The 13,084-nt window shown below is 35.4% G+C and overlaps 1 protein-coding gene across 1 annotated transcript in view; it reads left to right on the top strand.

The window, feature by feature from the left end:
- Window positions 1-13,084, top strand: part of LOC136035788 (voltage-dependent calcium channel type A subunit alpha-1-like) — a 208,837-nt gene that overhangs the window by 36,622 nt on the left and 159,131 nt on the right. Inside the window, exon 2 of the mRNA XM_065717761.1 lies at window positions 5,877-5,967. Within this exon, the coding sequence (XP_065573833.1) occupies window positions 5,917-5,967 (51 nt within the window). The 5' untranslated portion in view covers window positions 5,877-5,916. The remainder of the gene's footprint in view (window positions 1-5,876; window positions 5,968-13,084) is intronic.

Raw genomic sequence — 13,084 nt, 5'->3', positions numbered from 1 at the left:
CCTACGAATTAACTTACGTAACGAACTTCTATGTTCGTATGTTTTATTGCGAATATGAGGGGGTTAAACACCTCGTCAATACCTCGCTCTTTACACTAAAGCTCAACTTTTGTCCCAATTCCTTGAGAATGACCCTTAAATCACAAAGGTCATAGAATAAATAGCTGAAATTACTAAAAAATACTTTAGCGTAAAGAGCGAGATATTACGAGGAGGTTAACCCCTCATATGCGAAATAATATCTGTTCGTTTTGAGTTTTAATGCTGCTCCTTACCTTCAGTTGAAAACACTTTTCAGATTTATTTTTTTTTGTTTTTTTTCAATAATGCTAGAAAATCCTGCGCTCGCTTCATTGAAATTCTCTTCCCCCATGACAAATTCCTCCATGTAAATATCCTCACACGTAACCCCCGCTCAACTTCTTCTCCCCCAATACCAAAAAATCCCCCTGAAAACGTCTTTACACTTTCCGATAACCATTAGCATAAACATTGGTCAAAGTTTGTAACTTGTAGCTCCTCCCACGCAGACTGTGGGGGGAGTAAGTCATCCCCAAAGACATAGTCATAAGGTTTTTCGACTATGGTGAATAAAATTGCTACCTCAGAATTTTGATCCGGTGACTTTGGGGAAAAATGAGCGTGGGAGGGGGCCTAGATGCCCTCCAATTTTTTGGTCACTTAAAAAGGGTACTAGAACTTTAGAACGTTAGAATGGACCCTCTTGCGACATTCTAGGACCACTGAATCAACACGATCACCATGGGAAAAGAACAAAAAAAACAGAAAAACAAAGAAACAAATAAACACGCATCCTTGATGTGTCTTCTGGCAGAAAAAAAGAAATTCCACATTTTTGTAGATAGGCGCTTGAAACTTCTGTAACAGAGTTCTCTGATACGCTGAATTTTATGGTGGGATTTTCGTGACTTTTAGGGGGTGTTTCCCCTATTTTCTAAAATGAGAGAAATTTTTTCAGGCCCGTAACTTTTGATCGGTAAGACTAATCTCGATGAAACTTATCAAACAGTTCGTGGTAACGAACTGTAGTAAGGAGCGACCCGGCTCAATAGTAACCAAAACTCTAAAAAATTGAATTTTTATATCAATAGCTACATCAAAGGAATCGCATTTTAATGCGGATTTTAAACACATAAGTTTCATCAAGTTTAATTTTACCCATCAAAAGTTACGAGCCTGAGAAAATTTGCCTTATTTAAGAAAATAGGGCGAAACACCCCCCAAAAGTCGTAGAATCTTAACGAAAATGACACCATCAGATTCAGCGTATCAGAGAACCAAACTGTAGAAGTTTCAAGCTCCTATCTACAAAAATGTGGAATTTTGTATTTTTTGCTAGAAGACAAATCACGGGTGCGTGTTTATTTGTTTGTTTTTTTTTTCAGGGGTCATCGTATCGACCAAGTGGTCCTAGAATGTCGCAAGAGGGGTTATTCTAACGGAAATGAATAGCTCTAGTGCCCTTTTTAAGTGAGCAAAATTGGAGGGCATCTAGGCCCCCTCCCACGCTCATTTGTTTCCCAAAGTCAACAAATCAAAATTTTGAGATAGCCATTTTGTTCAGCATAGTCGAAAACCATAATAACTATGTCTTTGGGGATGACTTACTCCCCCACAATCCCTGGGGGAGGGGCTGAAAGTTACAAACTTTGACCAGTGTTTCAAACAGTTCGAGGTAACGAACTGTAGTAAGGAGCGACCCGGCTCAATGGTAACCAAAACTCTAATAAATTGAATTTTGATGTCAATAGCTACATCAAAAGAATCGCATTTTAATGCTGATTTTAAATATATAAGTTTCATCAAGTTTAGTTTTACCCATCAAAAGTTAAGAGCCTGAGAAAATTTGCCTTATTTAAGAAAATAGGGGTAAACACCCCCTAAAAGTCGTAGAATCTTAACGAAAATGACACCATCAGATTCAACGTATCAGAAAACCATACAGTAGAAGTTTCAAGCTCCTATCTACAAAAATGTGGAATTTTGTATTTTTCGCCAGAAGACAAATCACGGGTCCGTGTTTATTTGTTTGTTTGTTTTTTTCTTTTCCCCAGGGGTCATCGTATCGACCAATTGGTCCTAGAATGTCGCAAGAGGGCTCATTCTAACGGAAATGAAAAGTTCCAGGGCCCTTTTTAAGTGACCAAAAAATTGGAGGGCATCTAGGCCCCCTCCCACGCTCATTTGCTTCCCAAAGTCAACAAATCAAAATTTTGAGATAGCCATTTTGTTCAGCATAGTCAAAAACCATAATAACTATGCCTTTGGGGATGACTTACTCCCCCACAATCTCTGGGGGAGGGTCTGAAAGTTACAAACTTTGACCAGTGTTCAAACAGTTCGTGGTAACGAACTGTAGTAAGGAGCGACCCGGCTCAATAGTAACCAAAACTCTAAAAAATGGAATTTTGATACCAATACCTACATCAAAAGAATTGCATTTTAATGCTGATTTTAAATATATAAGTTTCATCAAGTTTAGTCTTACCCATCAAAAGTTACGAGCCTGAAAAAATTTGCATAATTTTAGAAAATAGGGGGAAACACCCCCTAGAAGTCATAGAATCTTAACGAAAATATCGCCATCAGATTCAGCGTATCAGAGAACCCTACTGTAGAAGTTTCAAGCTCCTATCTACAAAAATGTGGAATTTTGTATTTTTTGCCAGAAGGCAGATCACGGATGCGTGTTTATTTGTTTTTTTGTTTTTTTTCCCCAGGGGTGATCGTATCGACCCAGTTGTCCTAGAATGTTGCAAGAGGGCTCATTCTAACGGAAATGAAAAGTTCTAGTGCCCTTTTTAAGTGACCAAAAAATTGGAGGGCACCTAGGCCCCCTCCCCACGCTAATTATTTTACCAAAGTCAACGGATCAAAATTCTGAGATAGCCATTTTATTCAACATAGTAGAAAAACCTTATAACTATGTATTTGGGGATGACTTACTCTCCCACAGTCCGTGGGGGAGGGGCTGCAAGTTACAAACTTCAACCAGTGTTTACATATAATAATGGTTATTGGGAAGTGTACAGACGTTTTCAGGTTTTTTTTTGTTTTGGGGGTAGGGTTGAGGGAGGGGGCTATTTGGGAGGATCTTTCCTTGGAGAAATATGTCATGGGGGAAAAATTCAATGAAAAGGGCGCAGGACGAATCTGGTCACGTTAGAAAAAAACGTCAAATTCAGAGCTTAATATACAATGTTGGATGTTCGGAGCCTCTCTATTATGGAGTATAATTTGAAAATAACACAACTATACGAGCGATAAAACATATATACCACAACCATAACTCAAAAAACGAAAGAACTGCTAAGAGATAACACAACTATAAAGCGAAAACAGGTGAAAACTAACAGGAAAATAAACAAACTAAGAGGTGGAAGGGGCCCAGAGAAAAAATATAATCCTTTTCCAATTTTGAGCCTAGCTTCCGCAAAGGAGTAATAATGTCAGAAGCCCCGAAATACCGAATTATTTTCTTTTCAAACAGTTCGTGGTAAAGAACTGTAGTAAGGAGCGACCCGGCTCAAGTTTCATCAAGTTTAGTTTTACCCAGCAAAAGTTACGAGCCTGAGAAAATTTGCCCTATTTTCGAAAGAAGGGGGAAACATCCCCTAAGAGACATAGAATCTTAACGAAAATCACACTATCACATTCGGCATATCAGAGAACTCTATAGCAAAATTTCAAGTTCCTATCTAAAAAAAGTGGAATTTCATATTTTTTGCCAGAAGACAAATCACAGGTGCGTGTTTATTTGTTTGTTTGTTGTTTTTTTTTCTTTTCCCCAGAGGTCACCGTATTAACCAAGTGGTCTTAGAGTGTCGCAAGAGGGCTCATTCTTACGGAAATGAAAAGTTCTAGTGCCCTTTTTAAGTGATAAAAAAATTGGAGGGCAAATAGGCCCCCTCCCACGCTAATTTTTTTCAAAAAGTCAACAGATTAAAATTTTGAGATTGCCATTTTGTTCCACATAGTCGACAACCATAATAACTATGTCTTTGGGAATGACTTACTCCCCCACAATCGCTGGGGGATGGGCTGCAAGTTACAAACTTTGACCAGTGTTTTCAGGGGGAAAACACTTTCAGGGGGATTTTTTGGTTTGGGGGGTGGGGTTGATGGGAGAGGGCTTTGTGGGAGGATCTTTCCTTTGAGGAATATGTCATGGGGGAAGAAAAATTCAATGAAAAGGGCGCAGGATTTTCTAGCATTGCTATAAAAAAACAATGAAATAATAAACATGAAAACGTTTTTTTCAAATGAAAGCTAGGAATAGCATTGAAATTTAAAACGAACAGAGATTATTACGCATATGAGGGGTTCTAAAAATACTTTAGCATAAAGAGCGAGGTATTTAGGAGGATATAAATACCTCGCTCTTTCTGCTAAAATATTTTTAGTAATTTCAACTATTTCTTCTACGGCCTTTTTGATTCAAGGGTCATTCTTAAAGAGTTGGGACTAAACTTACGATTTAGTGTAAAGAGCGAGGTATTAACGAGGGACAAACCCCCTCGTACACATAATAAAAATATAAGAATATAAAAGTTTGTTACGTAAGTTAATTCTTAAGTTACGTATATTTTTTACTAATAAAAACGTTCCTTAAAAATTAAAATTTCTAGTTGCCTTTTTAAGTAACCAAAAAATTGGACGGCAACTAGGCCTCCTTCTCCACCCCTTATTTCTCAATATCGTCTGATCAAAACTAAGAGAAAGCCATTTAGCCAAAAAAAAATTAATATACTAATTTCATTTCAATATTTTATGTGCGGAGAGCCAAAATCAAACATACATTAATTCAAAAACGTCCAGAAATTAAATAAAAAAACTAGTTTTTTTAACTGAAAGTAAGGAGTGACATTAAAACTTAAAACGAACAGAAATTACTCCGTATATGAAATGGGTTGTCCCCTCCGCAGTCCCTCGCTCTTTACGCTAAAGTTTGACTCTTTGCCACAATTCTACTTTTTAGAACAATTAAAAACTTTAGCGTAAAGAACAAGGGACTGCGGAGGGGACAACCCATTTCACATACGGAGTAATTTCTGTTCGTTTTAAGTTTTAATGTCGCTCCTTACTTTCAGTTAAAAAAACTAGTTTTTTTTATTTAATATATTTAAAATCAGCATTAAAATGTGATTCTTTTGATGTAACTATTAGTATCAAAATTCTATTTTTTTAAAGTTTCGGTTACTATTGATCCGGGTCGCTCCTTACTTACCACGAACTGTTCGAACAGAGCAGCTAAGAGTTTTTTATGTCTCAGAAGCATTAAAATGTTATGCATAGCTTTCAAAGATTACAGCGATGTTATTCTTTATGATTTTAAGTTCAAACCCATTTGGTAATCGACTCCATAAGTGCTTGATTCCCTGGGCACTTCTGAAAGACTGTTTTATACGTTATCAAAGCTAGATACGTCAGAAAGGTATTTTATACGTCACAGAAAGGCAGTGTTGAATTCGAAATACCATTTTCTTACTAGTTCTGTCTTTGAGAATAGCTTGAAAATGACAGTTTTCGGTAATTATCCTAGAAATACAAAAATGTCCGATGTAACCTAAGAGAGTAACCCAAAGTTAAGGGAGCATGGTTGAGTTTAGAACATTTTTCTACAATCTTTTATCTGTTTCCATTTTTTTGTATCTGTTGCTTTTTTCTACCATCTTTTATCTACTGTCTTAGTTCTCACTAAACTCTTATCAGGATGCCATTAATTTCTTGGAGAAAACTTCCATCTTTATCGACGCAAATTTAAATTAGAAAGTTGTTCAAAAAATTATACTTTCCTTCAGTTTCACATCCTAGATTTACCATGGTGATGACTTTTGACTGATTTTTGTTTCCAGGGTGATAAAAGGATTATGATTAAGCTTCAAGGACCAAAATATGGATCAACGGATAAAACATAGTATTTCAACAGGAACTCTTTATAATCCGGTAAAATTAGTTTTTTTTGGCACAGCAAGTTCCTCATCTCTTTTCTTATTTTGTTTTCCTCGAATTGGTAATTGAAAAATAGGATAGTATTCCACACAAACTGAAAACAGAGATAGTATTTTCCTGAAATTAAATTTAAGAAAATAAAAGTAGAGAGAAAAAAAAGATTACTTTCCTTTCATTCCGTCTCAAACAGTAAAACTGAAGTCACTTTATCGGTATGTGGGTGTTTTTTTTTTCTTACAGTTGTGCTAGCAGATTGCTAATTTCTATACCCAATAAATTTCAGGGTTTCTGAGATCGGGGTCGTCGGTTGTAAATTTCGGTTGCTTATTCAAGAAAAGCAAATAGTAGTTAGATATGATGATTGTGCCTGCATGTAAAAGGGCTATTGTTGGAGTAGTTCCTTATTTGAATAGCAAGAAATTGCACTTCCTTAATATATATGGAAGAATACTTGAAAAATTAAACGCATTAAATTCAGTAGAAACATTAAACACTGGAAGCACACAAAACATTAAACACAATGGGAGAAAGCTCCGCCTTCTTTCCCAAAGAAGGATTACTTCGAAAGGATAATAATACAAAATATTGTTTTAGATAAAGCTCCCAGGGCCACCGCACCTTCACAGGTAGCATACTAGGTGTAAGGAAGTGCAGTAGTTTGGTGAGTATATTATAATTCCATCAAATTTCGATCATTCATAAATTTTATCCGAAAACTTTCGAGGTTCGAAGAGCTTTTCTTTTTTCGCAACCGAAAACCAAATCAAATCACAAATCCAGGTAATATGTTAATACTTCTGAGGACACCATAAAAAATTTCTTTCTTGTATATCCTTGGGACATAGTTCACCAAAACAGTCACAAAATTTGATTTTATTAGAACATTAATATTTGTGACTGTTAGATCTTCGGGCATCGAGGTAACTTTTTTTATTTGGCTAGTAAAAATAATAGGGATAGGGATAATGTAAATTCTTAGCGCCGAAAATTCAAAAATTTTGCTAAGAGGCCTCTGCAAGTCGAAGTGTATTTTATGTTCAAGATTGAGCTGATTCGTCTTGGTGATGGAAAAAGAGCTTATCCTCAAACCTAAATCCATAGAAATATACTGGATTAAAGAACTTAGTCGCGGGGAGGTTTCAAAGCCTCCCCTTTTAATATAGAACAATTTGAAACATAATAATAAAGTTAACATTTATACACATGCAACAGAGTGGCTGGAATAAGAATTTCTTTTATCCCAGAATTAGTCAAAACCTTCCTCCTGCGGTTTCATCTGAGCATATACCCCTTGAGCATTTTAAGCGTCATTGGAAACATATACAAACATTACAAAACATTACATCTGAGCATATATCCCTTGAGCATTTTAAGAGTCATTGGAAACATATACAAACATCACAAAACGTTACATCTGAGCATATATCCCTTGAGCATTTTAAGCGTCATTGGAAACATATACAAACATTACAAAACATTACATCTGAGCATATATCCCTTGAGCAGTTTAAGCGTCATTGGAAACATATACAAACATCACAAAACATTACATCTGAGCATATATCCCTTGAGCATTTTAAGCGTCATTGGAAACATATACAAACATTACAAAACATTACATCTGAGCATATATCCCTTGAGCATTTTAAGAGTCATTGGAAACATATACAAACATCACAAAACATTACATCTGAGCATATATCCCTTGAGCATTTTAAGAGTCATTTGAAAACATATTTGATCGAGCTTAAAATTTTTGCTTTCAGCTATGTGTATATATACTTTGGTAAACTTATTTCTCATTTAATAAAGGTTTTTATATCTGGTTTAAAAATATAAATAATGAAATATCCAAACAAAATAGAAAATCCAATCGAACTCTGCCCTAGAGTGTAGTATAAGATTACTTTTATAGGCTTCAATAATACCAATCAAAATATTTTATACTTATGGTAAGATTTAAAAAGGTATCAAACAGTTCGTGGTAACGAACTGTAGTAAGGAGCGACCCGGCTCAATAGTAACCAAAACTCTATAAAACGGATTTTTGATACCAATAGTTACATCAAAAGAATTGCATTTTAATGCTGATTTTAAATATATAAGTTTCATCAAGTTTAGACTTACCCATCAAAAGTTACGAGCCTGAGAAAATCTGCCCTATTTTAGAAAATAGGGTGAAACACCCTCTAAAAGTCATAGAATCTTAATGAAAATCACACCATCAGATTCAGCGTATCAGAGAACCCTATTGTACAAGTTACACGATGAAATCTACAAAAATGTGGAATTTTGTATTTTTTGCCAGAAGACAAATTACGGATGCGTGTTTATATGATTGTTTTTGTTTTTTTTTCCCAGGGGTGATCGTATCGACCCAGTGGTCCTAGAATTTTGCGAGAGGGCTCATTCGAACGGAAATGAAAAGTTCTAGTGCCCTTTTTAAGTGACCAAAAAAATCGGAGGGCGCTTAGGCCCCCTCCCACCCTCATTGTTTTTACCAAAGTAGTCGGATCAAAATTCTGAGATAGCCATTTTATTCAACATAGTAGAAAAACCTTATAACTATGTCTTTGGGGACGACTTACTCCCCCACAGTCCCCGTGGGAGGGGCTGCAAGTTGCAAATATTGACAATGTTTGCATATATTAATGGTTATTGGGAAATGTAGAGACGTTTTCAGGGGGATTTTTTGGTTGGGAGGGGGGGGGGGTTGAGAAGAGGGGACTATGTGGGGGAAATTTGTCATGGGGGAAGAAGATTTCCATAAAGGGGGCGCAGCATTTTCTAGCATTATTTAAAAAAACAATGAGAAAATAAATATGAAAAAGTTTTTTTCAACTGGAAGTATGGAGTAGCATTAAAACTTAAAACGAACAGAAAATATTACGCATATAAGGGGTTCACCTCCTCCTAATACCTCACTCTTTACGCTAAAGGATTTTTAGTAATTTCAACTATTTATTCTACGGCCTTTGTGATTCAGGGGACAAAATTTAAGCTTTAATGCAAAGAGTTATTGACAAGGTATTGACGAGTGGGCGAACCTTCTCATATACGTAATAAAAACATACGACCATAGAAGTTTGTTACATAAGCTAATTCATAAGTTACGTATATCTTTTACTAATGAGAATGTTCGTAAAAACTAAAACTTCTAGTTGCCTTTTTAAGTACCCAAAAGATTGGAGAGCAACTGGGCCTCCTTCCCCTCCTTTTTTCGCAAAATCATTCGATCAAAACTATGGGAAAGCCATTTAGCCAAATAAATAAATATGCAAATTTCGCTTTAATTATTCATCTGCGGAGAGCCGAAATCAAAACATGGATTAACTAAAAATCGTTCAGAAATTAAATAAAAAAAAAACAAGTTTTTGTAACTGAAAGTACGGAGCGACATTAAAACTTAAAACGAACAGAAATTACCCCTTATATGAAAGGGGCTGCTCCTTCTTCAACGCCCTGCTCTTTACGCTGAAGTTTTTACTGTTTTCAAAAAGTAGAGTTGAGAGAAAGAGTCAAACTTTAGCGTAAAGAGCAGGGCGTTGAAGAAGGAGCAGCCCCTTTCATATACGGGGTAATTTCTGTTCGTTTTAAGTTTTAATGTCACTCCTTACTTTCAGTTAAAAAAATTTGTTTTTTTTTATTTAATAATAATAAAGAACAGTCTTTTGCTGTGTTATATTAATGTAACGTTATTTATGTTTTAACTCCTTTGTATATCGGTTATACGCCTTTTGTATGTTTCAAGTCTGTTTTTAGGCAACATTTTCAATATGATAAATTCAGAATTTTCTTAGACAATAGATGAGCTGTAGAATATTTTGAAAAAGTTTACTTTATAATGCTTTTTTGTATAATTAAAAGTTTAAATGTACTTTATCTGGCCGATACAATACAAGTTATTTTCAAAAAAGTAATACTGCACTCCCAGTTAACTAAAACTAAGGAAAACAAGGTTTTTAAGAGTTCAGACGAGAATGATTTGATCTAGAAATGGTGAAAATATTTCCATAATTTCTCTTGATTGAGCTTTCAAGCAACATAAACTTTCCATAAAAGTTTCTATTTAATACCTTATTCTTGGGTATAGGGTATAACCTATAACCATTATAGGCTACCCCCAATCCTTATACACTCTATCAGAAGTGGTAGTAGCAGCAATAGGAGTAGGATTTGTGATAGCAATAGTAGCATTAGTTGTGAACAATAATGGTATTCACGTTGTACCCGTACTTTTGGTCCTGTACAACATCAACTCCTAATGCCCTGATAGTTTCTACTTAACGCTTTAAGGCGTTTCTGAGATATTTGTACATCCCGTTTGCATATAATTTATTTTGGTTTAGACCATCAGTCCCTGAAACTTCCACATTAATATCATTAGCCTTGGTAATATTTACTAACAGGATTACCACAAACGGTACTATGTATATAATGCATTAGCTCAGCATACGCCCCTGTATGCTCTGAAAGTTTCAACCTAAAACTCTTAGGCGTTTTTTTTTTTTTTTTTGTATACAGCTGATATGTAATATAATAACCTACTCACATACAACGCGTACTAAATTTATTTAACACGCCTCCAATATTTTTTGGAAAAGTCTCCTTAATACCCATAGCCTTAATAGTAGTATTAGTAGCAGTAGAAGGATTTATAGGGGTATTTTCTGTATATTGTGGGTGGTATCTTTTTTTACACTTAGTATCTACAATATACTTTGGTTGATTCACATCCCTCTTAACTTGTGCTGGAGGTTTCAACCTAAAATTCTAAGATTTTTCTGAGATACAGCTGTTACGGATTTTTAATAATCTGTATCCACATATTTAGTTCGATATTTAGTTCAATATTTCTTTATTTAGTTCACTTTATTTAGGGTGTTTCAATTCAGCTCACTATCCTCTTTAACATTCTATGAAAGTTTCACTGTAATACCCTTAGCTTCAGTACTACGAATAGTAAGTCGTCGTAGTATAGTTGTAGCAGTTGCAGTCCTACCAGCAGTAGCATTTGTAGTAGTTAGAGAGAGAGAGAGAGAGAGAGAGAGAGAGAGAGAGAGAGAGAGAGAGAGAGAGAGAGAGAGAGAGAGAGAGAGAGAGAGAGAGAGAGAAATTGGTACATCTAAAAACTATCGCAGCATATCTAAATTCAGTTTTTTTTACAAAATCATACATTTAAACAAAAATCACACACTACATAGTTGTTTTAGCAACACTAGTATATTTAGTTTTTGCAGGAGTATCCACGTTTTGCCTTTTACCAAGATTGCCATCCCCCTTAACATGTCCAGAAAGTTTTAAAACCTTTGACCGTTCCTGGAATACCGTTGATAGGACCTTTTGTCAACCTTCTTTTACATATTGTGTTTTTATTTAGTTTAGACCTCCCCTAAACATTCCAACTTCCAACTTCCAACTCTTAGCCTTAGTAGTAGTAGTTGTAGTAATAACAGTAATAGTAGTAGAATTAGCAAGAAGAAGTTTAGGTGGAGTATGTAAAGAGATTTGGTTAGTTCAGTGTCCCTCTCAACACAACTATGTAGTGGCGATAGTGGTAGCATGCAAATAGTGGCATTTGGTTGATTCAACATCCCATCGGCATGCCCTTCATAACTAGATCAACCCTCATATCTTTCCCTCAAAGTTCCAGCTTCTTACCCATAGTCATTCCCGAGTTTCCACCTTTTGACAACCTATAAGCACATCAATTTTTTTCATTTAGTTCAAACCATCCCTCATCATTCTCCGAAAGCTTTACTTGAATGCGATTAACCTTTTAAGATCAAACAGGCTTTCTTTTCCAACAATAAATGCTATCTCAAAAGCCCTTGCTCTAAGGGCTGTGGAGGGGTCTCATCCCCAGAGACATAGTTACTGGACCTTTCTACTATACTGAAAAAAAAATGACTATCTCAAAATATCAGTTGGATATGTTTGAAGAATCAATGGGCTTGGGAGGAAGGCTGTTTGCCCTCCAATCACTTTCGAATTATCAAAAAGATCCTAGAACTTTCAATTTTCAATTGAAAAAGCTCTTTAAAAGTTTCTATTATAGTGCTGCGCTGTCTGTGATTTGGCAAATATGCCCTTTTAAAAACCTGCATGCATGTAGTTTTTTTGTTTAATTGAAACTCCCCCCAAATTTTCCCTAAGCTTTTCACCTTAATACCCTCAACCTAATTAATTAGGGCAATATTAGTGGTAGTATAAGTAGTATTTACATAATTCCTTTCAGTTATTTCATAGCGTCAGTAGAAGTAGCAGTAGAATTTGTAGTAATAGCTTTAGCTATTGTGGCGATAGTAGTAGTAGGAATGGTAATGGTACTAGCAGTAGTAGTACTATTATTAAAAGTAGTATTAGTATGATGAAAATATTGACTAATATTGGCAAATATTGAGTTAAGTCAATACCACCCACAACAGGCCCTGTAAGTTTAAGCTTCGCACACCAAGTCGCTCCTAAGATATTGCTGATACGCCCTTTTGACAATCTCATTCATTCAGCGTTTTGTGATTCATTTCAACTCCCCCCTCAATATTTCCATAAAATTCCACCTTCATACGCTTGACTTTAGTTGCAGTAGCAGTAACAGTAGCAGTAAGAAAATTAGTAGTACTAGTTGTAAAAATAGTTGCAGTATTAACAGTGATAGCTATAGTACTAGTAACAGCAGTAGCATTAACATGTTATCTTTTGGTCAGTTGAGCATCCTTCTAATCAAGCACTGTAAGTTTCAACTTAATACAATTAGCCGTCGCTGTTATATTGGCGATATGCCCTTTTGATAACTTGTATATTCATAGTGAATTTTAATTTAGTTCAACTTCTCCGTCAAAATTTCTCCGTTGAAACTGAAAACCTGAAATTTTCATCACAATACTCTTAAATACAGTATTAGTTGCAATGGAAGCACTAGTTAGGGTAGTAGTAGTTGCAGTAGTAGGACTAGTGGTGGTAGTAGTATTTGTTGTAACTTGCATATTTTTGTTAATGCTTCTTCCCCTTTAACCATTGCCCGAAAGTTAGAAATTATTACCCTACTACATTCCTATGATGTACCCTTTTGACAATCTGCATGCACATAGTATATTTTATTTTAGTTTAA

The sequence above is a fragment of the Artemia franciscana genome, chromosome 14 (genome assembly GCF_032884065.1).
Source record: "Artemia franciscana chromosome 14, ASM3288406v1, whole genome shotgun sequence".
Lineage (NCBI taxonomy): Eukaryota > Metazoa > Arthropoda > Branchiopoda > Anostraca > Artemiidae > Artemia > Artemia franciscana.
This window is presented reverse-complemented; position numbering and strand designations above follow the sequence as displayed.